The sequence below is a fragment of the Festucalex cinctus genome, chromosome 5, assembly GCF_051991245.1.
Source record: "Festucalex cinctus isolate MCC-2025b chromosome 5, RoL_Fcin_1.0, whole genome shotgun sequence".
NCBI lineage: Eukaryota > Metazoa > Chordata > Actinopteri > Syngnathiformes > Syngnathidae > Festucalex > Festucalex cinctus.
In genome coordinates this window covers 7,050,496-7,077,860 of record NC_135415.1, presented here as the reverse complement: position 1 = coordinate 7,077,860, position 27,365 = coordinate 7,050,496, and the positions used below count along the sequence as shown (strand labels likewise).

The 27,365-nt window shown below is 39.6% G+C and overlaps 3 protein-coding genes across 12 annotated transcripts; 1 reads left to right on the top strand and 2 right to left on the bottom strand.

The window, feature by feature from the left end:
- Positions 1 to 397: 397 nt before the first annotated feature.
- Positions 398 to 9,865, bottom strand: LOC144019086 (TBC1 domain family member 10A-like). Of its 5 annotated transcripts, none has more exons than XM_077521889.1 (10): positions 9,652 to 9,865; positions 9,179 to 9,395; positions 8,038 to 8,137; positions 5,774 to 5,881; positions 5,513 to 5,619; positions 5,304 to 5,418; positions 3,605 to 3,670; positions 3,046 to 3,235; positions 2,154 to 2,308; positions 398 to 1,326 (listed from the first exon to the last, which is right to left on the bottom strand). In XM_077521889.1, exons 2-10 carry the CDS (start codon positions 9,358 to 9,360, stop codon positions 835 to 837), a joined length of 1,515 nt encoding a protein of 504 aa, XP_077378015.1. In that variant the 5' UTR covers positions 9,361 to 9,395; positions 9,652 to 9,865; the 3' UTR covers positions 398 to 834. The 5 variants fall into 5 exon arrangements, with proteins under 5 accessions (XP_077378015.1, XP_077378016.1, XP_077378017.1 ...); XM_077521890.1 differs by having other exon boundaries at positions 9,179 to 9,374; XM_077521891.1 differs by having other exon boundaries at positions 9,674 to 9,865.
- A 143-nt stretch (positions 9,866 to 10,008) lies between these two features.
- On the bottom strand, positions 10,009 to 19,811 carry sf3a1 (splicing factor 3a, subunit 1). Its single transcript, XM_077521887.1, has 15 exons — positions 19,553 to 19,811; positions 18,427 to 18,533; positions 18,121 to 18,325; positions 17,778 to 18,029; positions 17,614 to 17,688; positions 17,365 to 17,515; positions 16,887 to 17,083; positions 14,620 to 14,737; positions 13,314 to 13,621; positions 13,000 to 13,242; positions 12,716 to 12,923; positions 12,480 to 12,634; positions 10,619 to 10,720; positions 10,460 to 10,531; positions 10,009 to 10,347 (listed from the first exon to the last, which is right to left on the bottom strand). Exons 1-15 carry the CDS (start codon positions 19,595 to 19,597, stop codon positions 10,246 to 10,248), a joined length of 2,340 nt encoding a protein of 779 aa, XP_077378013.1. The 5' UTR covers positions 19,598 to 19,811; the 3' UTR covers positions 10,009 to 10,245.
- A 45-nt stretch (positions 19,812 to 19,856) lies between these two features.
- Positions 19,857 to 25,812, top strand: ccdc157 (coiled-coil domain containing 157). Of its 6 annotated transcripts, none has more exons than XM_077522396.1 (10): positions 19,857 to 20,174; positions 20,245 to 20,395; positions 20,485 to 21,130; positions 21,207 to 21,284; positions 22,798 to 22,967; positions 23,054 to 23,230; positions 23,303 to 23,471; positions 23,587 to 23,726; positions 25,165 to 25,274; positions 25,372 to 25,812. In XM_077522396.1, exons 1-10 carry the CDS (start codon positions 19,933 to 19,935, stop codon positions 25,628 to 25,630), a joined length of 2,142 nt encoding a protein of 713 aa, XP_077378522.1. In that variant the 5' UTR covers positions 19,857 to 19,932; the 3' UTR covers positions 25,631 to 25,812. The 6 variants fall into 6 exon arrangements, with proteins under 6 accessions (XP_077378522.1, XP_077378520.1, XP_077378521.1 ...); XM_077522394.1 differs by having other exon boundaries at positions 25,369 to 25,812; XM_077522395.1 differs by having other exon boundaries at positions 25,162 to 25,274.
- The last annotated feature ends 1,553 nt before the right edge of the window (positions 25,813 to 27,365 follow it).

Sequence of the window (27,365 nt, the reverse complement as noted above, 5' to 3'; positions counted from 1 at the left end):
AATAAATAACTGATGAAAAAGATCCTTCGTCCAATGTCTGGAGAGGTTTCAATGTAAATATAAGACTATAAAAAAAAAAAAGAAATGCTCAAGTGTTCACTGTGCATGTTGAAAACAATAAGCACTCACAAAAAAAAAAAAAGAAAAAGAAAAAAAGATTGTCTCCCAACTCAGACCTTGTGCTGATAAACTTCCATATTAATTGGAACGGAAGCTGGCAACCGGCCTGATCGAAACATCTAACAGAAATGATGGCCACTGCAAAACAAAGTGTTTATATAGAAGAAAAAACAAACAATAATTTTGATTGCATCAAAAGTATCACTGTAGTATTGAATCTGAGTGGACAAAAATAAAACTAAAAATAAAAATAAAAAAAAAAAATTAAAAAAAAAAATTAAAAAAAAGACACGAACTTTGGCAATTTGCTTCCACACATCAAAAAGGACCACAGTGTCCCTGGAAGTCAGGTGTCGGCAGCTTGTGGTGGGAAAATGATGCTTCGTAAACCACTTGCGATATTTCATTACTCCTCTAGATGGCGCTCTTGGTTTCAAGATGAAGGCTTGTGCAATTGAAATTGCTTAAATATCCACTGCATCTTTAAACCAAAAGTACCATCTAGAGGAGTTAAAAAAATATCTCAAAGGGGTTCATGAAACTCCATTTTCCCATCACTAGGTGTCGCTATGTAGAGAGCATCAAGGCAGTTTTACACCATAACTGGACATCAGTGTTATCAGAGGCCAAAATGGTATCTGAAGATGAGTTAAACTCATCCATAGCTGGTTTTAGGCTGAGAGGTGCTGGTGCTTCTTCCATGCTCACACAAAATCACAGGTACGTATCCTGGTCTGTGCTGCTGAGGCTGTGCGTGGATTGCTGCAGGGGAGTCTCTTTGGGAGGGGGGAGGTCTCCAGAAGGCCCGTGGATCGGGGGAGGTGGGACCGCTTCAGTCTGTGGCACAGTCTCCGGGGCCTTGCTGAGCACCGGGGGCGGGGCCGGTGGAAAAGACGGCGGCGGTGGCGTGGCGGCGGGAAGCGGGTACGGGTTTGGAATCTCCTCAGGGAGTTGTGACTTCTTCGAGGTTTTCTTCTTATCCTTGCCCTTCTTCAGCAGCGGGTTGAGCTCCGCCTCCTCCAGCAAAATGGTGGGGAGCTGCTGGAGGTCCTGGCGCCTCGGGGGTTCGGCCATCATGATGAGCCGGGCCCCGTGCATCCTCGGGGGAGATTTGAAATTGAGCTCGCCGCGGTTCTTCCTCCAGCGCTTCAGCTGGCTGTGATGCTCCCTTTCCACGTCCCGCGCTGTAATTGGCACTTCCAAGATCTGCGTCAGGAAGACACGCGTTATTCGGACACACATGAGTCATTCGGATAATTTTCCAAGGAATAGATAGACCCGCCCTTGATGGGAAATACAGTAAGCTCCAGCCATGTCTATAAGTGAATGCCAAACGGCATCTGGCAGGGTCAGAGCAGTGGTCAAGTCACACAGACGGCTTATTATGAAGACTGAGTGAGCCCGCCCCTTATTCTGTACAGTACATTTCAGAACTATTCTCCGTGGACTGTGGCGTTCTGACCTGCGGGCGGCGCTACACTTCAAAGGTAACACAGCTTTATGTTATTGTAGATGTCCACAGTGTAAAAGTAGAACTGGAGGATTGTTTTTACAAAAATGTGAGGGGGGAAAAAAAAACAAAAACTAAACAAAAACAAAACAAAACACTCCTGAAATGACAGTAATGGATTCATACTGAAAAACAATATAGCCTTCAATATTGTCCAAGCACTTACTCAAAAGAGTCGGCTATCATTGTCATTTCTTTTGTTTAGAATGCAAAATGCATGCTGCAATGGAGCTACATTCAAAAATCAAAGCGTTCATTTTCTTTCTTCCCTGCACTTTCTATGACTTCATAATGTGTGGGATTGTGTGTTTATAAGATGATGACTGGGTGAGTTTCCACTTTCCAGTAGTTATATTCAACAAATAATTCAACGCCCATTTTTGCTGACTTCCTGCCAGGACATTGCACAACCTGAGCAGATGCTAACCAAAGGAGCGTTTTGATATTAGCGCCCACTCAGGTGCGATATGACTCAAAAAGACCGAGCGCTATTCATAACATTCAATAATGTTGCCGATTTTACCTCTCGGACGAGGAAACCCTCCTGCATGTATCGAGGCTCCACAGCTCGGAGAAGCTCCATGGTTTCATACTGGCCCTGGCAGGCCTTCAGCTTCTCGCGACTACCCAGCATGCACTTCAGCAGGACCAGGCCTACTCTGAAGATTATTTTCACACCTGGTTTTCAAAAGAGAAAGACAAAAGTGTGGTACCGTTATTAATAATAGTTTCTAGTGTTTGATATGTTTTGGATTTTTTTTTCTCTTTTTTTGGTTATTGTTTCAAAAGGGAAGACGTGTTCTAATCTTGAGGTGGTAAAGTATATGTACACCGTAATTTTTTAAATACAATTTTAGTCATTTTAGCTGCAGTTGTTTATTCAAATGACTTTCACAACTTATGTAAAGCTACAATTAGATCTTATTCGTTTTCTGAGTATTGGTCCACAAATATTGGGACATACACAATTCTCATCTTTCTGCACCACCACAAATGATTTTCAAATGAAACCAACAAAGTGCACTTAAACTGCAGACTTTCAACTTTAATTGGAGGGCATTTACACCCAAAGCAGATGAACAGGCTGTAATTGACTGTAAAGAATTTACAATCAAGTATTAAAAAGTGAAAGTTTGATTTATGATGTTTAATGGGTCCGCATTATTTATGGTCCCTTAAAAAGTGACAGGCCTATATACAAATTGTTGTAATTCCTACGCTGTTCACCTAGGTTTGTATGTAAATACCATGAAATAAAGTTATGGTGGTTGTTTCGACCCAAAAAGATAATATGACTTTAACCCTTGGCGCACTGGAGAAAATCCTATATGTTACATTATTGCAACATTCAAATCAAAATACATCAAATGCCCCAAATATAAATCACATTCTGCATGTAAACTTGCGTGACTTACCGTCACAGAGGAACATGTCCCAGACACGCAACACAGAGGCCCACGGCAATGTTCGAGAGAAGGCACACATAAACCATTCAGTCATGTAGAGGATGGGGTCAATCTTGTGCTTCTCCAAATGCCGGAAGGCCAACGGAGAGACACGTCGCAGCAAAGCAAAAAGGATCTCCCCATCTAACTGGATAGCTTCCTAAGAGACAAACAGGAGAAGCAATTAACATGTGGATTGGGACGCGGTACATAAGCGTGTGGATGTTCCACTACTGAAAACCAGTCCAATGGCATCATGTCGCTGCATGTTTTAGAAAGACAGTAGAGATTACATAACATCTTTATTAGCAGCAAATCTCATTTCCACTTGAGTACAAAAATGACAGTTCATGAGAAATCACAAGGTAGGATTAATCACCCATAACCACATTCTTGTTACACAATTACGCTGTGACTATGCTTCTTAGCATCAGGCTTATTCATATAAAGTATTGCGTCATACTACAAGATACAAACTGTGATCGTTTCAGTGTCATCACATCTGTTGCACTTGCAATGTGTTTCTCACCAGGCCTGGGCTGTAGTAGCCAGGAAGATACTTCTCACAAATTTGCACCAGTCCCCAGAAGGCATCCTGTGGGAAACACGCAGACAGATAAAAATGTCAGGCAACCAAATAGTTTAGATTATACATTTATTAAAAAAAAAAAAAAAAATGTCACTTCATTACTACACTTGCACCTGATTAGATGAACTTCCTAAGCAAACATCACTGCTTCCACCCCCAGCACTGGATGGCTCAAGGTTATATTTACTACCCCTAGCTAAAAGTATTGAATCACCAGTCTTGGATGAGCACTCACTCAGACGTTTTATTCTGTAGATCTAACTCAGATAAAAAGCATGAAACAGTCGTAAGGTCATTCCAAAGTGCAACATCTCGGCTTTCAGAAACACTAAAAGAAATGAAGAAAAAACATTGTGCTGGTCAGTAAATGTTACTTTCATAGAGTAAGTGCAGGGAAATATATATGGAATCACTCCATTCTGAGGAAACAAATATGGAATCATGAAAAACAGACAAAGAACATCACTAGTATTTAACAACCTTCCCATGCTGTTTGTAGTTGGTCCAGATCTTCGATAGAGCTGACTGTGAACAGCCCACATCTTTGGCAACCATACGTGAAGAGTTACCTTCTTCAAGAAGTTTGATAATCCTGTCTTTAGTTTCAAGAGACATCTCCCCTGCTGGAGCCATGATTCTTGCCAATCCACTTGGTCCAGAAGCCATCCAAGGTGTGATTACTGCACTGTTTTTAACTGCTGACTAACGAGCAGACGTCATTTGAGGGAGGTGCCCAATTAAGGAAAGGAAATTGACTGGGTGTGTCCTTATTTTCTGCTCAAAATGGAGTTTTTCCATATTTTTTTTCCTCAGAATGGAGTGATTCCATATATATTTCCGTGCACTTGCTCTATAAAAGTAACATTTACTGGCCAGCACAATGTTTTTTCCTCATTTCTTTTAGTGTTCCTGAAAGCCAAGATGATGCACTTTGGAATGACCTTACGATTGTTTCATACTTTTTATCTGAGTTTGATCTACACAATGAAATGTCTGAGTGAGCGCACGTCCAAGACTGGTGAGTCCATACTTTTTGCTAGAGGTTGTAATAGGGCTGGGTATTGCCAACAACACCATGATACAATGCGTATCACGATACATATACATGGTCTTCAATGTGATACGTTCCCCATATTTTATATTACTTTACATGCATTTTATTATACCAGCCATATGTATACCTAAACGACATGTTTATTATGCTGGATGGCAAAAATGTTTTTGTTAGCTGCTCTTCTGTTTTACCACCAAGTGGCATGCTTGGTCTAAATGTGCGCGCAGTACAGAGCAAGGAGCCTCTTTCACAGACAAACCAGGGAACTTTCAAAAAAAAAAAAAAATTATTAAAAAACATCTCTAAAATGTGCTTATTTCAAATATTTGGGGAAATAAAAACAAAATATAGGAAAATTGGTACATTTAAGAACCATGAACCATGTTAATTTTAAGTAAATAAATGTTGATTGTCTTCCTTTAAATTTTCCGCAATATCGATTCTGATGCCTGCGTATTGATACGTTTATTGTAAAGAGGCCCGCAAATATACAGTATCCATTTTTTGAGCACATTCCTAACTGCACCTTTATATTAATAGATACTGTTTGTATGAGTTAGCAGGTGAAGCGTGAGAGTGATGTACCTCTGCAGGCATGTGCATGAGTAACACAGCAGCAATGGGAGCCTGCGCCTGGCAGTATCCCTCCTCTGGTCTGTACAGAGTGTAGGCCTTCAGAACACGGAAAAGATCCTTCTGCCTGTGCACGGACACACAACAGTGGTCACAACCATGCATCAAAATTGATGCAAATTGGTGCACGTCTCTTCTGGTCTGCTGGTCTAGGTTCTTACCCGTGTCCTCCCCGCGACACAAACATCTCATGGAATGGAAACTGCCGATGGAGATCTTTCTCAATCACTTCGCTCCATTTGGGATCCCCTGGCTGGCTGTCCAGCTCCTAGGATGAAATGTGTGAAGGAGGCTATAAATATGGTTGCACACTTTCCAAACTTTTTTTTTTAAACTAAAAAGCAAGTATTTGTAGTGAAATTGAAACATGAAATGAGCACAAGGTTGGAGTGGAAGTGAAAGGCGGATGTCATTTTCCTAACCTGAAACTTTCCCTGGTTCTGCTCTTTCTTGCCCTTTCCCCCTGAAAGGTACAGCCACGCACGACCCCGGAGAGAAGGAGGAATTCCTTTCTGGCATCGAAGCCTCACCTGGGCCACGGTGAAATATAGTCACAAAACAGTGAGAAAAGTGTGAACCAGCTCTGAACAACATACAAGCAAAGGCAATGAAAATGTAGGCCATGCACAAGTCGCTTTTGACATAATAGAATGGTCCAAGTGATAAAAATAAAATGTACAACTGCATTTATGACACTTGGCAAGCAATGTTGTATTGCAGGATTAAAAAACAAAACAACCTTTCCTTCCTGACATTTGCAGCAGGTGAACTATCGGCATCACTTCCACAATGAGCAAATGAAGCCATTGTTCTGTGCAATCCAATTTTGTTGTTCTAGTCTGGACAAACATGGTCGTCTCTCTATATACGCAGAGGATGTTTGGACAATGTCTTGTCATACCAGTCTTATATTAAGTCACTTCAGCCGCACCCTGAATATGACTAAACTGTTTTTGTCACACGGTGTGTATTGTGACGAAGGGATTGGTCCAACCCTGCCGCTGACTCATAAAAATGAGGTAAAGTTGCAGCTCTATGTTAGATTGCTCTTCGGTCTCTCTCTCACTCTTTTTTTAAGACATTTTCTATTTATTATTTCACTTTTACAGTTGTCATTCTTTTCATTATTACTTCACATATAATGTGATATCATGCATTTTGTGATTGTGACTGACTAATGCAGTTTTCCTATGTTAAATAATTTAAATTGAATTAATTCGATCCAAGCCTTTGGAATCATGAAACCATGTGCAATTACGCAGGTAAGGTTTCATAAATGACAGTTAGCAAAGTGAATTTAACAACTGCACAATAAAACACTCCCTCTTTAAAAGGGGAAGTCAAGTCTAAAATGTTCTTTTCAATATGTTGTATGCGCCCCCACTCATTTTTTTAACATGGCATTTTGATTAATATTGCATTTGTGGCACAGGACAATGAATTAAGATAATTAATAATCCCTCTCAGGGGGCTGTCGACTGAAAATGATAATACAGTTGCTCTGGGCTCAGATAATGGCAAAATGGCAGCCTCCTGAGATGGACACAAATGGGTGGATTTTTCTAACCTGGCAAGAGTCAGATTGATAATGTGAGTCACTCAAAGGAGTTCTCCAAAGTATCAATCTGAGACTGCTTGGGAAAGGTGGGACATGTAGTACAATACTTCAAGCTGATTGGGCGATGCAGCACCTTTAGCGCATCTACTAGGGATGCACGATAATATCGGTGGCCGATAATTATCGGCAATTATCGGCCAATTTGACGTCAAACAGATAAACCAGATAATATAGAAATCTGCCGATAATTATCGGCAATTTGATTTCATACAGATAAACCAAATACTAAAGAAATCCAGCAATAATTATAGACATGCCACGTTGGTCCATCTGTTGTGGTTCATATCAATAAAATTCAGCTTCATGGTGCTTTACTTACATTGAAACATTGTGCAAAGTTTATACAATGTTTCAATGTATTTGTTAAGACTTATAGTAGGACTCAAAAACATATTTGTATTCAAGTTAATTTTGCAAACAATTATCGGCTTACTTATCGATGATCGACATCGGCACTTCAAAATTATTGGTTTATCGGTGTTGGTTGAAAATAGCATTGTCGTGCATCCCTAGCAGCTACCAAACTTTTGTTTTGGCCAATCACAGCAACGGATGAAAATATCATTGTCATAGGTTTCCACAAAAAAAAAAAAAAAAAAAAAACACCCGAAAATCTTTTCCAGCTAAAAATGCATTATTTTTGTGAAAATTGAAAAGGGAGAGGAGGAGGCAATCAGAAAAATAAAATAAAATAAAATCAATGTGTGTGTAATGATTATTGAATGGTAATGCTCATATAATGAGCAGCCAGACACTTTCCTACACCACAGTAACTTTGATTTGTGGTTCAATGGTAGTCATCAAAGTTGTTAGAAATAAAACTACAGCTAAAATTTATGCAAATGTATAAAAAAAGAAACCCTCCGCTCCACATAATTTAAAGACTAGCCTCCAGCTGGCTTCTTACAATGAATGGATAAATTGTAGAAATATGAGATCACAGTGGCAAGATATTGGCTGTACAATAACCCTTAAGAAAAGCAGAAGCTGTTTTTATGGCTTGCCTCATGTGAACCACAGAGCATTTTGTGTTTCGACAGGCTTTTTTTTTTTTTTTTTTTGTCTGACCTTATTGAATCTCTTGATCATCCACTTGTCCCAGTGATTGAGCATATCCAACCACTTCACCTCCCTTTGCCTGAGCACTGCTATAGGCACATCCTGAGACCTTGGGAGACACACATGAAGAGAACACAACTTTTCACTCGATGTAAACACACTCCTTGTTTAAACAAATTGAACTATAAAAGAGTTGACGTAGACATGAAGTGATAGTCACTTTTACAGTATAAACACCCAGAGTCGACTGTTAAAAGCAAAGGCTTTGAATGGATGGGAATTGTGTATGTGTTATTTTAACAGTGGAATTTATGGTCATGTAAGTGCAAGCAAGTTTGAGGATTAATACAATTCCTTTAGATCTAGTATGTTTAGTAGTAAAAAGTGTACCAGTTATTTGCCTGAGTCAAGTGTCTACAACCACATCAAAGACCCACATTAAAAGCTTAGATTGAAAAAGGCATGCAGCTCAAACATAACATTAGGCGTGAGGTCTGATGCTTTTTAAAACTATACAATTATCTCATCACCAAAAGCATGTAATTGAAGGCTCACGTTGCTTCAAAGGATCTACTTTTAGGCACTCCACTGATTTACACCAGTTAATGGAACATGGGGCTCAGGAAAATTAATATCTTTGTCATCTTCAGCAGTGAAAGAAGTAGTTGATTTGGGAATGAAAAATTGTGTCAGAATATTTAATAAAAACGGGGGGGAAACAAGCTTTTTCACACAACTTTATTAACTCACTCCTTCAGTAGGTAATGTAAAAATGGCTGACAAGCTCTAAAATAACGTTTTTGCTTTTGCAGACACTTGAATATAACGTCATTCACTTAAGTATACATATATTAAGTTATTATACGGGGGGGGGGGAACTGTTTACTTACTAAAAAGCCGATCTTGTAAAGAAATCCACCGTTATAAGGCTACACATTCTATATTACAGTGAAGAAAACACAGGGTATAATAACCACATTGTGCCACGCAGCTCGTGGACCGAGACATCCAGACAGCCCATATATCGAAATAAATCAAATTTTATGCACCTTGATCTCATTTATTTATGGTTTAAATGAGTCAGCGCACCATGGAAGGTGTTTAATTAAAGCACAACACAGCAAGCAAGTAGAATTAAAATGTAACTTACGACGCCTCTGTGTACTGTTGCGCCCCGCCAATAAATCCGTATTTGTCGGCTTGTTTGTCGTTGGTGAAGCCGTTGAGCTCGGAGTCAGACCCCAGTGAACTTTCTTCGTCGATATGACTGCTGCTGACGGTCCGGATGCTCCTTGTGTCCACCGGGCGAGTGCCGTTCTCCGTGTTGGCCATGTTAGCATCGACAGCTAGCACGCTAGAGAGGTTAGCTAACGGCGGCGAGTATGTTGACAAGCCCAAGTCAGAAAATGCTCCTTAAGCATGTACGCGCGAGGCAAACATCAGTGACGCCATTGCCTCTAGATAGAAATGAAGAATCCCTTTTTAGGGTTACCTTACTAAACATTAACAAGCGCCATGGCAAAATCCAAGCAACAAAACAGACATGAGAGTTACATTAAAGTGAATAAAACACACCAACCGAAGGTTTAGCGTTAGCTAACTAGGATGCTAAAGCAAACTTACGTTAATAACTCGGAACTCGAACCTTAAGTATTCCTACGCGTTCTCCACCGTCCACCGACGTTATGCTGTACTTCATTGCCAGGGGAACTAACTAATTTAAGTGGATAATGGCAATGACAACTGCTCGCTGATGGCTGTCAAATTGTGCTTTGACCAGCAAATCCTGTCCAGTGGTGCAAATGATTTGGCTTGGGATAGGTATGCTTGTGTCACCCCTAGTGGAGCTTCTCGGTACTACCATTTGAGAATAGGGGGGAAAAGGTGCCTCCGTACACGTTTTTAAACAATTCGACAACCAATAGGCTAGGTTACATTTTTGTGCTCGCTCAAATTCGATTAAAAAAAATATTCAGACAGTTGGGGCTCTTTTTAGCTTTATTATAAGGAAACGCACCATGAAGCAAATGAGTAAAGGATTATAACAGACAGTTTGAATTACCGCTAGTAAAGATAACATTACAACATTTAGCTAAGGAAGCTACAGTTTGCACAATTCTGAATACAAAGTACAATTGGAATTAGAATTTTGACAAAATTTAACTAATGACTAACTTGAAAAAGTGACACAAAAATGACATGCTTCTTTCCATTGGTTCATTTCTTTCTTCCACCTCTTTCTTTCAACGCCAAATGGATGATTGAACCGGTGTTCATGTTGTAATAAGCCAGAGAGTTGGAGTCTTTGATGAAAATTCCCTAAAAATAATAAAAATAAAAAAAATAGTTCATCACACATTTACATTTGTGTAAATTTGGCTGATGTTTGTTGATAATTTAGTTTTTCTCCACTGCTCAATAGTAAATTTACCTCATATTGTAACTTCTGCTTTCCTGCTGGCATTCCGGTGGCTTCGTGGATTTTCATTTTAATAACAGAAACCTGAGAATAAAATACTTTTATTTATGCATCCATTGCGGTGTTAAGACGACATTCTTTACACAAAATAAAAATGATCGCATTTATTACCTGGTCTGTGAGTGGGACAGTAAAATTGAGCACTTGGCCGCCGAGCTTCCATTCTGTCTTGTCCAGCATGTTGGGGACCTGAACTTTAACTGCCACAGGACCCTTGAAGAAAACAACATAACAGTAAGTAAGATAAGAAAGAAGTCGGAAATTGAGATCGAATTTTATTTATTTACAGCAAATATAACACTAGCACGAAGACATTACCAAAATTGGCTATTTTATGATTGTTTAAAATACAACTACTAATTCAAACTATTAGTATTAATATTAACTATTAATTCAAACATTTTCATCAACAGTTACGTGTTAATTTTGACAAAAAAAATTACATTTACATTTAGTTATAGTCTTTTGACTAGGGGTGTGAATTGCCTAGTACCTGACGATTCGATCCGTATCACGATTCATAGGTCACGATTTGATTCGATACTGATTAATCCCGATATGAATTTATAAGTCGATTGTTGCGATTTTTTTTAAAATCAAATTTAGAAAATACCATTCAGTAAACTTGTACATGTACACTGTAAGATTTGTTTGAAAATGTATTATTTATTGATCTGAAACTTCAGTCTTATAACTGTAAGCTACTCTATTAACAAACAGGTAACATTTTTCATGTTTGAACAGCGTTGAAATAAAATAGTAAGGCTTAATGTTCCATTAATATAAGATTCTTCCATGCTTAAGGTGTGAAATTTAGACGTTTTGGTGAATATTTTTCCATCAAAAATGGATGTTAAAAAATCGATTCGGCTGCCTATTGAATCGATTCGAGAATTGCGTGCTGTAGTATCGCGATATATTGCCGAATCGATTTTTTTTAACACCCCTACTTTTGACTATAATTAATTTATTGTATTTTAGTTTTAATCCAATTTTAGTCGACAAAATGATCAATTTTAGTCGACTCAATTGACAATTTAGTTATCCTCCAGCATATATTTCAACTTTTATACAGAAATTTATAATACACCTATTTGTAACCGTAGTTTAAAATACAAGACACTTAACAGTATCTTTATTAAACTTTGTTTCAATGAAACATTGAACTGACAATAATATGCCGTATATGCCGTTTTAAAACAGTTTTCACCGAAATAAAAAAAAAACAAGCGCATAATTGTCTGAGATTAATTTTACAACTGCACAATGAATGGAAACATGTTTGAACATTAAAATGCAGTGAACAGTTTCTGAGTGGTTCTTTCCTCCCACCCGTTTCATTCCTTCTGATTGGATTTTGTGAATTTTCTCCACTGTATTTTCGTTTTCATTTTAGTCATTGATAAAATTGTCAGTCAGTTTAGTTATCGTCATTGTCTCAATGAATGGCTTCTATTTTAGTTTTAGCTTCATTTTCATCTGCAAAGAAGATTTTGCGACGAAAAACATGATAAAAACTGAGACATGAAATCATCAGACGGTTACCAACGAGTTGTATTTGTATAATATACACGAGTGTGCACACTTTGAAATGTAACCATTTAATCCATTTCTCATCAACATGAACTTTTTTTTTTTTTTTTTTTTTTTTTTTTTTACAGAAATTGGTGTTGACCGTTCTCAATTATTTTTTTTTTAGCTATGAAATAATTGTAATTTTTGCAACATTAAATTAATTTGTTAGAATTTCCAATCAATGCCCCACATTTGTGTGAGTATTTTGAAGTATAGTATGCCATGATAGAAATATTGATTTTGAAAGAAACATCTGTTGGTGTGTTGTCATTTACACTGAGCATTGTAAATGATTGTAGTTGTAGTTTTTATTTGGTGTGTCAACTTGCTGGACTTCTCTCTGTATTTTAAATATTGAAAAGAAAGGGGAAAAAAAACAAACAAACATGTTGCTGACCTTGGTTCTGCGAATAAACTCATCCTCCGGAATAAGGTTGTCTTCCGTCTTCATCTTCTTGTTCATTGGCTCATCATCATGATGTGGCGGCGGATGGGACGGCGGTGCAGGAACAACACTTGGGGGTTGTGGTACAGGAGGAGCAGGAACAAACGCTAGATTGGAATGTTGGGAAAATGAGTTACCAATCCAACACCAGGTAAGAAAAAAGTAATTCCAACAGAAATGATTCTTACTAGCTGGAACGACCATGGGAGGCGGTCTGGGAGCCATCATGTGAGGTGCCGATGGGGGCATGGGGACCACGTTTATGCGGGGACCAGGAATCATAGGAGGCATCGATGTTAAAACTTGTCCTGGAGCCAAGCGCACGACGGGAGCCACGGGCGGCCTTGGAATTACGGGCACAGCTGACAGAAGAGTGGTGCGCACTGGTGGACCCACCTGCGAAAAAGCACAGTAAACTGTAGGTAAAACAATAACTCATCTATAACCTTTTATTTTTGTGTACACAACTTACAGTGGTGGGCAGGCGAGGCACAGCTGCGACCGGCGGTTTCGGCAAAATGGGTGCAGATGACGGCATTGGAGGAATGTGGTGAGTGTCACTGGGTTTGCTTGGGCCAATCTTCTCTTTATTGTCATCCTCTCCTACCAGCCCCTTGGCCTTGTGAATGGCTTCAATCTGCTCTTGAAGGGTGATGTTAGCTTGCGCTGCTTGCTGAGTGCGTGCCATGCTTCCAGAGTGGCCATCCCAAGTGACCTGAAGAACGAGCAGCCCAAATCAACTTCTGGAACATTTGATTCTTTATATAAGAGCAGAAGTGCGCTCACCTTTTCCTCTGGCTTCTGGATTTCTTCTTCCCCGATCTTCTTACCAATGGCGGTCTCCTCCACACCGAAGATATCGGTACGCCTCTCAGCCAGTTGCTTCAGGCTGCTATCGATGTCCATACCGGGCGCATAAACTTCATCTTCAGTCTGCCTGTCTCTGATGCTGCGGTCCCTTTGCTCCAGCCAGCGTGGATCCAGCAGACCGATACGCATGTGCTCTGGTATTTTACTGGCTGGGATCTTCTCGCCAGTAATAGGTGAGATGAGATACTCATCTGAAGTAGCAACTGGTGCGGGTGCTTTGGAAGCTGATGAAATAAATGACATCAGATCATCATACACCGGGAAATGGTAATACAGTGTTCCCACAGTTTTCACGGGTGATATGTTCCACAACCACCCGTGGTAGGTTAACAGCTGTGAAGCAGAGGTCGTTAACAATATATTTTTTCTTCAATAACAGTGCACTAATACTGTCTGTCATCTTATTGACCTCTTCTTGCTTAGTCACTAAAACAAGTAAGGCTAGAGCGTAAAGAAGGCTTTGATGCAGCCTCTGAACTGAAGAGTGCTTGAAGCAATGCTAGTTATTGAAAACGTCCAGCAGGTGGCAGCTGAGTATAAGAGATCAACCAGGGCCATATTGCAACAAACTATTTCCCCCACTGTTTCTAACAGATTTATGAATTATGATGAAATTTAGCTTATCTAATGCGAATTAGAAACAGATAGAAATGTACTTTTATTCCTGACGAAGGAAGAGACTATTTTTTCTTTTGGTAGGTTCCAAATTTTTACAGCAAAAGAACACAATATTATATGGGCCTTGCAAAAATCAGTCAAATTCGAGTAAAACAGGGAGCGAAGGCGGTTGGCTTCAGTGAAAATGGCTGGGAGTGAATGAGTTAATTGCCTTCAATAAACTTGTTTTTGTACTACTCCTGCCCTGCACGTGTTGAATGAAAGAAAGAGCTGTTTTAATTTACTGGTACTAAATTATTACGACAAAAATAGCAGCATAAATAAAGAATTTTTCTGGGGTACTCACTACTGAAAATGGGGTTGGGGAATAATTCTTACATTTTAATTTTTTTTTCTTAAAAAAAAAAGGCACAAAAAAAAAGGCAAAAAAAAAAAAAAGGCAAAATATCAAGGTATAACTCAAGGTAAACCCTGCAATGTACGAGTTATGAATTTGAATAAAAATCCGTAATAAGTGAACCGCAAAGTAGAGAGGGACCACTGTATACAGTATTAATGGCTTATTAGTGAGATTAGCACAATCTAAAAAGGAGGTAGAGGCTACCTTTTGGATCATAGTCTTTACGAATAATAACTTGGTCTGGAGTTGGGGGAAGTGGGGGTGGCATTGGGTTGCTGGGAGGCGCTGCTGTTTTTATGCCTTCATCTTCTTCATCAGATCCCTAGAAAACAACAACAACAACAACAACAACATTTATTTACAGCGACGAGATATTAGTCGGTTTTTTTTAGAGATCGACCGATAATCGGTCGGGCCGATAATCGGGGCCGATATTTGACATATTGGTACATATCGGTATCGGTCTGTTTTATTAATCTGACGGCTGATATGAGCGATCCATTTAAAACTCCGTCTTTTCGCTTCGAATGCAGCCCAGAGCGTCTCTGTCTGTTATGGAGTCCAACTCCAGCAATGTTAACGCCCATAGCAGCATTTGATTGGTTAGCCGTGCAAGAGCCAGAACCAATCAGTAGTGTATGCCTGTATCACAGTAGCCGGTCACACACGCACCCACGTACACAACGCGACAGACACATGCTTCGAAGGTAAGTTAAAAGAGAAGAGACTCCGCCGATCGTTTCACCATGATAAGCTAAACACATTGAATTATGTTGTGTATTAAATGCACTATATGAATGGAGCTGCATTGCCTTGCATTGAATCCCCGCTAGCTAACAGTGGTGTGTTCAGCTTAGCATGTAGGCTAACACCCAGTAGCTAATTCGCTACTTGAACTACTCGGGGAGGGAATCACACACATTTTCACTTAATTAAGTAAATAATGTTTGTTAGAAAGGTTCCAAATATTAACAGTTGTCATTATTATATTGTCTAGTTCCATGTTAAGAGTAGAGTAACGTCATTATATTTACCTCTCGTGACGCACACATTGCATTCTGGGTCACGTCCATTACTTGTTGCATAGCGGTTATTATGCAGTGAGATGCCACAGTGACACTAAATAGCGTTTAGTTACTTTATATTGTGTTTATTTGTCGCACTGGTTTGCCATTGTGTGCCTTAAGCTTCGACGTCGATTTGATTGACAGCTCGTTGTGCACCTCGTTAAAGTCCGCTCCGTAACAAATTAAGTGTCTCAAACACCGTTTAACTACACGAACGTGTCCTCTTCCGTATGTTTGGCATTAGTAGAGAAGTGCACTAAAGTATAGTGTGCTTATTTGCTCGTTTTGTCTCTCTTTTCACGTCATGTCTGCCGTCATTTGGGACATTATCCTCTCAATGGATGCCACTAATATGTAACATCTACGGCCGTACACGGCTGCAATTAATGTTCAGTGATGTAATTTCGTTACGTGCATCATACTTTGAATAATGAGCTCATGTTTGGTGTGTTGTATAACTTTCTCGTGTGTTAGTAACTATTCATGTGGACAGCTAAGATAGTGCTTGTTAATGTGAATTAGCAATGTTGCAGCCCAGTTATTACTTAGACAAGTACATCTGTGCCATTAAGTGATACAGTACAGTACAGTAGCGAGAGAATAGTGTGCCCATATACACACACGTGTCTATAAGTGTAAAACACATTAAACAGCAGAAACTGGCAGCGGTCCACCGCAACAATGTCTGTTTAACCAAGTTATTCTTACTATTATTATAACCAAGTTATTTTACTCAACCCTTTTTCTGCGTTGATTGGGGCATCCTAAGTGGCAGTAAACTACATGATGAAGTGTCTTTTGACAGTTCTCTTGTAGAGAGGAGTAGCATGATATTGCTGTTCTCGATTTAAGATCCTCAGCTTATCAAAACTGTCTATATGGTAACAATAACAATAATCATAATAAGGTCTACAAGAACTGTATGGTGTTCAGGGATGAATAGTTTTTCTCATGGAATTTTTTTATTTATTTTTGCTGTAGTAATAAGTAATGCCACAGCTGATGCACATTTTGAATGACAGGGTTCCTCCTATTACTTCAAAATATAAAAATATAACATTTATAGAATAAAACTACAAGTATCCCAAATGCTATAAAAGGTAATGTCACATTGGCCCCCACATTTAACTCCCCCCGCCACCAACGTCTTATTGCAGATAGAAGGATGTAAAATGAAAAGTGTAGTGTGAGAATCCATTGTAAAGAACGGTTAGGGTTTGCATTATTCAAAAATTTGGTGCCAACATTTTAACTTTTACTGCAAATGAATATCGGCTTCAAATATCGGTTATCTGCCTCCTTGACTACCGATAATCGGAATCGGTATCGGCCCTGAAAAAAGCATATCGGTCGATCTCTAGTTTTTTTTTTGGGTGTACCAAATTCTTCCCAGCATCATCTTACCTCATCCATGTCCTGGACCTGTGTGTCCTGATCCAGTTGCGGAGCCTGGCCAACGTTCCGCACCTCCCGTTCATCATTCTCGTCATCACTTTCGACATCCATTTCTACTTCCTCACTCTCGCCGTACTTCTCATAACGTTCCTGGATTAGGATGCGGGCGCCAAGCTCCTCGGGGGTTGTGGGTGGGGGGAAGTGACCTAAGAATCATACATAATATTTTTATGTGATCCAAAGTTCATCTGTTCATCCTCAAAATGTCTTTTCAAGTCAACGGTCACCACTGCTCAGTTTATCCATCACGATTGTAAAGAGGAAGGAGCTTAGACATGATCCCTGATCCAGCCTCACCTCAAAAACAAAAACATACTGTATCTCCGCCACGACGTTCTCATGCAATACTACAGTTCTTTTCTAGGTACCCTGTCATAGTTTTACAGCCACCTCTGCTAGATGTTTTAAATTATACTGACTGCATTACCTTGCTCGTTGGGCTGGAAATCCACCGTCTCCACCACAACAAAATCATGCCAGTCGATTTGAGCATACGCTACTCGTTCCTTCTCCCTTTCCTCCTCTTCTTTCCTTCTTTCACGCTCTTGGTACTTTGCCCATTCAACACGGTACCTTACCTGATGAGTTTGCAGTCGGAAACATTTATTTAGACAGACAACAAGCTTTGAGTTAAAAATAAATAAATTTCAATAAATAAATAAATAAACTGATTTACCTGGTCCATGACATCTTTTGCATTCTCAGCCTCTTTCTTCAGTTTTACCAGCAGGCCTTTGGGAGGAATTAAAATCTACATGCGAAGGAAACAGAGAGGAATTAATTTAACACAAAAATAACACAATCCAAATAAATATTGGGACAACGAGGAATTTGGTCCACCTTGGTATACTGCTCAACTAATTTGGTGAAGTAGTTGAAAAGACTGTGTTGCGGGCGTAGAAAATCAAATTGGTAGTTTCGCTGTTCTTTCTGCATGAGCTGAGTCAGGAACTGACGGCCATTGCGAGCAACAAACTGCGCAGTGAGCTTGACGACATCAAGATCAAACGCAGCAATTGATGGCGGATCAGCAATGAACTCAAATTCAGGAGGTGGCTCTTTCGGAATGATAGCTTCCTGGATCACTTGCACCTTTTGGACAACCACAACAAAAGAAAACATTATTAAAACCTCTAATAGGAAAAGTAATATAAAATCACCCTGAAATGAAAAATGGTCATACTTTCTGAGGAAGTTGCTGGGTCTGTTGCATGGTCTGCTGCATGACCTTTGGAACAGCTGCTGATGGTTCCTGGGCTTTACCCTCCTTGAACTCATTAACCTTGTGTCGGTAATAAGCATGGTACGGGTCATTTGGGTTGAGGAAATTGAACTTGGGATTGTTGATCTCATTCTGACGGATTCTTGCTTCAAATTCGGGCCCATTCCTGCATTGACAAGACTTGATGAAGCATCATGATAGACAATACAACAATAAAAATCCAGATGGGAAACAGCAAGTACATTTCACTTTTTATTAGAAACCAACCTGGCAACAAAGCTGGCTGTTTTGTCAACAATGTTTCGGACCTCAGGTGGAGGGTATATAATACCAACAATTGGTTTGGTTGCTGGAGTCTCTTCAGCTGCATCAACCTGAATAGCAAACATACAGTTGTGTCTAATGAAAATTACTTATAAGATACAATTTGCAATACATGAGAGGAATAGCAACATTTTACATGATATTAACAATGTAACAGAAACGTTGAGTAAATCGAAGTGTACACAAAGTTGCAGCCGACAATGACTGAGTTATTCTAAATTTTATGCAGTGGTTATTTTGCCATGACCGGCAACTCACCACCTAGTGTTATTTTGCTGCGAATCGCACGAGTACTCACCACCTAGTGTTATTTTGCTGCGAATCGCTTTGTCGTGAATCGCACAAGAACTTGGTCTAGAGAATGGTAATCTATGCCACATTTGACCATGAATGCCGCCGTGATGTAGTCTGATTCGTGGTTAGGAATTAATTTAAAGTCTCTGATAACCCTTGCTCTGAGGGTTATGCTTAGGGTTAGGCTGGCAATGGTCATAACAGCCTATTTTCAGTGACAAAACACATTAAAAACTATTCACGGCAGGCCACGAATTACACGCTGCGTTGATTAACCTATCAGAACTCTTCATGGCAAAAAAATAATGGACGCAACCGAGCAGGCGAGTTGCCGCCGGTTAGGGCAAAAATAACCATTGCCTAAATTGTATTTGTAATATCACGCAGGCGATCGTGTATAAGCGATCTGTATACTTCAGATCACTGTCAAAACAAATATAGGGTATACGTAGGCACACACCATTCAAATATAAACGTGAGCGCTTGGATTTTTGTCTATTTTATACGGAAACGTAACGTTTCCGTATAAAATACGCTACAATAATTAGAAAGAACAAAAAATAGCCCCTTTAATCTTGCTACGCAGCGAATGAATGACAAATTGGCGGGTACCGTAAAAATTACCATCAACACGGCAATGCAAAACCGTTACGTAATTTTTAACATTGACAATATACTAATGCTTACCAATACCAAAGTACAAACACATACCACATGTAACTGTAGCTTCGACCACTTGCTAACATCGGCTAACTAGCACTGGTATCATCATTACCTTGTTGAGCTCCGGCTGGACAATTTGAACAGGGCCAGGTGGCATGATCACGACTTTTTAATTGACCAAATGTCACCTAATAAACAGAATCAGATAGTTCAGAATTTTATGGATGTGTCCTATTTTACAGTGAAATCAAGCGAGTAATAAATACAAGTTATAATAAATTCGGCTGTTGCAAAAGTACTGCGCGGTTATTTCGATCCTCTTGCTAACCACACCTCAATGGCGGCATATTACTTCCGGGCATATTATGCCGCAATGCACCTTGGAACTTGTAGTGTCTAGTTGACATGTTGCCACGGAGACGAGACATCAACAGGCAACCCACTTTCACGACGATTGCAGTACAAACTGAAAACGTGTTTTAAAAAAAAAAAATGTCTCAGTTTCTAGGTCGTCAGGACTGTATCGAAAGTCTCCAAAAAGATCTCGCCGACCTTCAATGTGCAATTGAGGACGTCTTTTCCACAACTGGCCCGGTGCATGTTTTCTCGTGGAAATTCCCGGACAAACTCTCAACTAAACTGGATTTGGATCTGGAGCAATACAGCTTTATGGACGGAGAGGATGAATTTAACCAGCACGTTCACGTTGTTTTACTGGAGTTAGTGATAGACAGGTAATTACATGTAAGAGAAAAGTTACTACAAATGCAACATACAACAACACGTATTCTCTCTTCTCATCAGGCTACTGCTTCTTCTACAAGCGTCTAATGCTTATGTAGAAGAAATGAGCAGCAACAACAGGAATCAACAAACTGATCACAAAGGCTGCATGTCAATTGGACTTGTTGTTAAAAAGTACTGGCACCATTTACTTCAATTTGCCAACATTAAGGTTGATGCACTTTCAAAATTGTATCAAAACTAATCAAAATCTTTGTCTGTATTTTATTTATCGCATCTCTTTCTTTGTGTCTTCGTCAGATGTTGTGCAAGGAAAACAATTCACAAATGGATATGTTCAGTTATGACGGGGCTGTACCTTCCTTGTGTGCCCATGACATTTCTCCTCCAACAAGTTCCAGGGTTTTGCCAGATGATAATACACCCATCAGAGCCACTCATAGCCCTTTATGTTCTCCCAATTTAGCCATCCACAATATGAGCTGTCAAACGGAGGAATTGCCTTCTGCTCCTTGCAGTGTATGTCATCAAGCACAGTCTACCATTAGAAAGACAGGCAATGTACTGGCAGAACTGCTTCAGGGTGAGGGACTGCCCTCTTCCTTACACCCATTGTTACATGCTGTGCAGGACACTGTGGGGCAAATGTCAGCAGGTGATATTACACAGTGGGCCAGTGAGCAGCTCAGAGATATGCGCAGACTCGCAAAACATGTCCAAGATGTGCGGAGTACAGTCGATCATCTTAAAAAGAAATTAGCAGCAGCAGAAGCAGATCGAGACAAATTAGGCAGCGACATGGAACGTGCACAGAAAGAATTAAAGGAAGAAGTGGAAACACAGAAATCCATTATTCTTCAGTTGGATGTAGCATCACAGAAAGCAGAGACAGCCATGAAAGAAACTGAACAAAAGCTATCTGATGAGTATCAGCAACTCAAGAGAGGTGAGGTGACAAGAAAAATCATATACAGAGGATGGCAAAACATGTGAGCAGGTTAATGTAATACACTTTCCAACAGAATATGCATCTCTAAAGAAGTGTTACTCCGATCTGACAGAAGCAGCAGCAATACAGCAGCACAGACTGCAAGATCTTGGTATGGACAATATCTAAAAATAGTACTTTTTTTTTTTTTTTTTTTTTTTTTTGCTGGAACAACCTTGTTTGTTTAAATCCTGTATTTAAAAAGTGCATTTTCCTGAGTGAAACTGGCAGAAGGGCCCTTTAAAGTGTGAATTCAGACTTTAATCTCAGAATTATGACTTTAAAAGTGAGAATACCCACTTTAATCTCAGAATTATGACTTTAAAGTGAGAATTCTGAGATTAAAGTGAGAACTCTCACTTTAATCTCAGAATTATGACTTTAAAGTGAGAATTCTGAGATTAAAGTGAGAACTCTCACTTTAAAATCAGAATTCTGACTTTAATCCCAGAATTCTTACTTTAAAGTGAGAATTCCCATTTTAATCTCAGTATTCTGACTTTGATCCCAGAATTCTGACTTTAAAAGTGAGTATTCTGAGATTAAAGTGAGAACTCTCACTTTAAAATCAGAATTCTGACTTTAATCCCAGAAGTCTAACTTTAAAGTGAGAATTCCCCTTTAATCTGGATGCTTGGCTGCCATTTATCCTCAACTATCCAATGCTACTGGACCAAATCAATCAACAAGGAACTTAACACATTCACTGCCAGCCCAGAAAAAAATGCATTGCATCATTTGACGTCTTTTTCCGTCAAAGGCAGTGAATGAGTTAATCAACATGTGATCAACAAATACCACTTGTGAAGATGAACTGATCTAACAATCAACAGCCAATGTTATTGGACCGAATCAAACAACATGAAACTCAGTCAATATTGATCAACAAACACCACCCGGAAGACGAATTTACAGAAACAATCAACAACTTGCAATCATCCACAGCTGACATCTAATGAACTAATATCTTGATAATCTGCATCCTAATGTATTATGGGGACGGGAATTAATAAATTTAGGCTTCATCCCGTCATCCCTTTTTCTTTTCGGGTACTCTACATGCTATAAACTATATGTTGAAATGTTGAAATTTGTCACAATGATTGTCCGAAAGACTTTAAAGTCAGAATTCTGATATTAATAGTTTGAATTCTCACTTTAAAATCAGAATTCTGACTTTAACCTCAGAATTCTGACTTTAAAGTGAGAATTCCCGCTCTCACTTTCATGTGAGAATTCTGATTTTAATGTCAGAATTTTCACTTTAAAGTGAGAATAATAGTAGAACTAATAAAGTAAGAATTCTGACTTGAAAGTGAGAATGCTGATTTTATTCTTGCAATTTTTACTTTAAAGTCAAAATTCGGAGAATAAAGTGAGAATTTTGCCAGCCTTTCTCTCTCTCTCTCTCTCTCTCTCTCTCTCTCTCTCTCTCTCTCTCTCTCTCTCTCTCTCTCTCTCTCTCTCTCTCTTTCTTTACTGACCGTAATCCTCTTCCATACACCCAAAAGTAATCTTGAATGGGCTCAAGCTCACTCGTGACCACAAAGGGTTTCAAAAAATAGATGGATGGATATATTTCATTGTGTGACACGCCATCCAATGTAACGTTTTTTTCTTTTTAGAGTGTCAAAGGAATATGTTGCAGGAGAAACTGAAAACCCTGCCCATAAAGGAAGAAACTTGTTCTAAACTAAAAGAGATGATCCAGCAATTTGAAAGTGAGCTCTGCGAGGCTGATCTACTTCTCGAAAAAGAGAAGGCCAAATACCAGAGTGCATGTCATCACCAGGAGGTAAGTCGGAAGTCTGACATAATACCACTTTGGGACCATTGACATTTTAAACCACTTTATGCTAACTGCTCCCATTGTGTGAACAGTCAATGGAAGCAAAGCAAAAGTCTTTGCTACAGAGAGTGGAGGCTCTCGATGAAGAATGTGAGGAGCTACAGAAACAGTTGGAACAGGGGGAGGAAACAGAGCTTCACCTCCGCAATCAGCTGCAACAGATGTCAGAGGATAACGAACAACTGCAAACACAGATCACGTCACAACAGGTATTTGGAAGATCGCCATCAACCCATTCCCCAAATAACACTACTAAACGTGTGGTATTCTTTTCCTAACAGGACCATTGTGCACAGCTACAGAATGAGAAACAAACACTACAAACACAAATAGACCATTTCCAGAGCAGTGTGGCTGAGCTCAAGGAAAATGTGGAATCTTTGCAAGAGAGGGAGAGGTTGCTGGTGGCTTTCCCAGAACTCAGCCCCTTGGCTTATGCCCAACCAAAGAGTACGCACTTTTGTCATAATCGTGTCTGCATATGCAGGGTAATGATCGGTTGCTTGGAAAATGGTTACTCTTGAATAATCCTTTTTGATTTATTGATTCTTGGAATCTTTTCAAGGTACGGGTAATGTGCGTTTGGATATGGAGCAACAGTTGCAGGCGAACTACATTCGCATTGGTGTGCTGGAGAAGGAGAATGCTACCCTTTACGGCAGTCTTGTGAAGATGAGGGAGGCAGCGCAACACAGTGTTGTCAAGGTAGGATGAAGAAATTACATCTAGAATGGCACTGCGAGAGGGTGGACCACATCCTAATGGGTTTAAGTAATTATAATTTCAATAACACGAGATATAAGAGACTTAGCAATGTTAGCTAGGGCTGAGAGATTAATTGAAATCAAACTGACATTGAGATATAATAGAATCAGAAATGACTGGGCGGGTTAAGCTTCCCCATTCTAAATTAGCATCAAAACTTGCACACACAGTTAAAATTACCCTGTATTGTTTAATATACGGTGTATACCATACACAGTCATGTTTCATTAAAGTCAACCTAAAAAAAAAACATTGCACAATTTAACATTTAATTACCCATTCACTTTCAATGGGAGAGACATTGAACTTTTTCTAAGTATCACTTTCCACGCCCACTTCCGTACATATAACTTATAATCATTACCAGGTGTCTGATACTGCTCGGGAGCACAGTTGGTAAAGGCCATTGTCCAGTAACCAGGAGGTCATAATTTCATAATTTATATCTCAATTTACTTCATAAGCATTCCACATGCATTCAAAATCTTAGCATTCAGCTTTCAGCATTCCCACGCAATTTCTCCAGAAATTACACTTAGTCTAGTCTAAATACCGTATTCTGGTTAATATTGCATTAGTGGATTATGAGTTAAGCAGCAAAATCCAGCAGTTTTTATCAATATTAGAAGGCGGCCATTTTGCCACTTTCTGTCGAGTGAAAACGACATCACAGTTGGACAGGTCTCAGGAAACAACCAATCACAGCTTCAGAAAACAGATGAACTGTGATTGGTCGTTGCCTGAGCCCTGAGCAACTGTGATGTCATCTTCGGTGCACAGCAAGTGGCAAAATGGCCGCCCCCTAAGATGGATAAAAACGGCTGGATTTTGCTTCACAACTCATATTCCACAAATGTAATATTAATCAAAATGTCATGACTAATGAGGTCATATTATTGCCAAGAAATGTTTAAGGTTGACTTCCGCTTTAAATAAAATGCATACATAACAAGCAGGAACAATTCTAAGTAACTGGCAACATGTTTCTAAACTTAATTTATAATGCATTTTCCTTTCTTGCCATTTGTTTTCATTAGTCACTTCCCATTTCTGATTCACTAGCTAACAGCCAATTAGAGTGATGATTGTCACTGACGACAGACACCATTTTGCATATTGAGTCTGGAGAATACCGTTTGCCAATCGACAGCTCATTAATGCAAGTCATACCTAAAAAGCATGTTACATGCACAAAGACTGAACTGATCAATACGATAACGACAACACGATAAGAGGTTATGAAAAAGATTGCAACCAATACCTACATTAATATTACACATACTGTATATTGTAGCGTCTTTATGGTGAAGGTTCATGTCTATACTGGTGCCATGCCAATTGCTGATGAGACTGTTTTGTTTTGTTTTCTAATCAGCAGAGTACAACTAATGGACAGGAAAGATCACCTCTGCAAAAAATTAGATTCTATTCAGCCAGTCCACCAGTGCAACAAATGGACTTCCTGACACAGATGCAAAGGAGTCCGTTGTGAGTAGAACTTTATATCATAGTTCCAGCTTTGTTTATAAATGATAAATCATATAATTTTTGTTTCTGCAATTACTTTATTTCCTCACTCCAGCAGCAGGCAGAACTGCAGGGCACCGTGGTTGGGAAACAGTAACAGAGGCAACAAAGGAATCGGAGTACAACGTGTTTCGGTGCCAACTAGTGCAGCAGATCACGTGCCACCCTCTTGTGTGACCCCCTCATCATCTCCCAACATTTCCCTTCAAACCCTTCACATCAGCATTGGTTCAACAGCTGCTAAAACCCAGACACTGAACACACACAAAACCTCGTACTTGCCTCAAACCAGGAGCTTAAAACCGAGGAAAAAATGAATCATTTACTTCTGTTTGTATCAAGTTATTCAGTAATTTTGGAACCGTTTGTAAATATATGCCTTTAAAGGCACGGTCTTCCTTTTTCACTCAAGAAAATGCACTATATAAATACAGGATTTATACCCATGAACTCCTTCTCAATCTACACCTCGGGGCTTCTGTTAATGTGTGGTGGTGATATTCCTAAACCCCCAGCCTGTATTTTGCCATTTTGTGTTTGTTTTGTCAACAGCGGGACATTTCTGTGGACAGACAGTTGTTTACCCCTCCAGCCAATCGCAGAGCGGGGGAGGTCGCAGACCGGGCCGGGCGAATTTGTCGGGTGCATGACGTCACTCCCATGGCAACTTGACAGCACGCACTGATTTTTTTTTTTCACTCACTCACTCACTCACTCACTCACTCACTCACTCACTCACTCACTCACTCACTCACTCACTCACTCACTCACTCACTCACTCACTCACTCACTCACTCACTCACTCACTCACTCACACAAGCTTACATGTATGAGTGAGTGAATTGCCACGGGAGTGACGTCATGCAGCCGACAAATTCGCGCGGCTCCGTCTGCAACACGCCCTCCGCCACCCCCCGCTCTGCGATTGGCTGGAGGGGGAAACAACTTGTCTGTCTCCTGAAATGTCCTGCTGTTGACAAAACAAACACATAATGGCAAAATACAGGCTGGTGGGGGTTTAGGAAAAAATCACCACACATTAACAGAAGCCCAGCGGTGTAAGCTTGAGAAGGAGCTCATGGGTATAAATCCTGTATTTACATATTGCATTTTCCTGAGTGAAAACGGAAGACTGTGCCTTTAAGTGTATGATTATGAGCAAGGCAGCAAATCTCCAAATCCTGGGAGGAGGGGGTGGAGCCTCTGATTATCTTCATCTCTGGGGTTTGATTATGAATGTGGGGTTTGATTATGAATGTGAAATTCAATTTAAATGTGTATTTTTTTTAATTCATGGTGTGTAAATATAGCTCAATATTGAGTCAAGAGAGTATGAATTACTCACCTGCTCTCACAGAGCAGAAACTATAAATAACCAAACAAGAGAAGTATAAAGAATGTCCAATAATATCCCCCAAGTTGGGTGGCTTGTCTGACACAGACTTGGGACAGATATTCTTTGTTGTTTAAATGTGGCACTTCAAAGATGGTGAATGAGTTACCATGGAAACTAAAGTACTCAGTGGTTTCATCCTGTGCTGAATCATTTCAGATACTTTATGTTGGTAATTTCATTAAGTAACTTTTCTATCTATGGGTCTCATTTCAAAGCTATTTTCAAATGCAATTTCAGACATTTTGAGCTCTGTTGCGTAACAGCCCATCAGACTATTTGTGTTAGAGCGCTTACAATGTTTATTACTATTTTTAACTAAACGTAAACACCAGATTAACATGGCGAGGACTCTGTCGCTTCAACACGAGTGGACAACTGCTGTATTGTTCCAATTACTTAAAGGACAGCTCGTGACCTTTGAGGTAATCCCTGCCATTGGCACCGCTATATAGTTGTGTCATCAAGCGTGTAATTCAAGGTTTTAAGCTCTTTCACTTGATGCCACAGGTCTGTGATTAAATCATAGTAATTAAGTCGTTTAGACAGGTTAATGAAAAGTAAGTATTGAAAGATCAATAGGTAGACAACTGTGTGGAGATAAACCATAAGATAAAGTGTCTAATAAAACCAGAAGTAATTGTATCAGGAATGGTACA

What these genes read in the sequence shown, in the direction of transcription:
- LOC144019086 (XM_077521888.1), bottom strand. Translation starts at nt 9,360, where the DNA reads ATGGCCAACACGGAGAACGGCACTCGCCCGGTGGACACAAGGAGCATC. An exon ending in AGAACCAGGGAAAGTTTCAG is followed by an intron (nt 5,620 to 5,773) that starts GTTAGGAAAATG and finishes ATTTCATCCTAG; the next exon opens with GAGCTGGACAGCCAGCCAGG. An exon ending in GTGTCGCGGGGAGGACACGG is followed by an intron (nt 5,419 to 5,512) that starts GTAAGAACCTAG and finishes GTCCGTGCACAG; the next exon opens with GCAGAAGGATCTTTTCCGTG.
- sf3a1 (XM_077521887.1), bottom strand. Translation starts at nt 19,597, where the DNA reads ATGCCACCTGGCCCTGTTCAAATTGTCCAGCCGGAGCTCAACAAG. An exon ending in TAAAGACTATGATCCAAAAG is followed by an intron (nt 13,622 to 14,619) that starts GTAGCCTCTACC and finishes TTATTTCATCAG; the next exon opens with CTTCCAAAGCACCCGCACCA. An exon ending in AGCAGAAGTTACAATATGAG is followed by an intron (nt 10,348 to 10,459) that starts GTAAATTTACTA and finishes TATTATTTTTAG; the next exon opens with GGAATTTTCATCAAAGACTC.
- ccdc157 (XM_077522393.1), top strand. Translation starts at nt 19,933, where the DNA reads ATGTCTCAGTTTCTAGGTCGTCAGGACTGTATCGAAAGTCTCCAAAAA. An exon ending in CACAGATCACGTCACAACAG is followed by an intron (nt 23,231 to 23,302) that starts GTATTTGGAAGA and finishes TTTTCCTAACAG; the next exon opens with GACCATTGTGCACAGCTACA. An exon ending in GGCTTATGCCCAACCAAAGA is followed by an intron (nt 23,472 to 23,586) that starts GTACGCACTTTT and finishes AATCTTTTCAAG; the next exon opens with GTACGGGTAATGTGCGTTTG.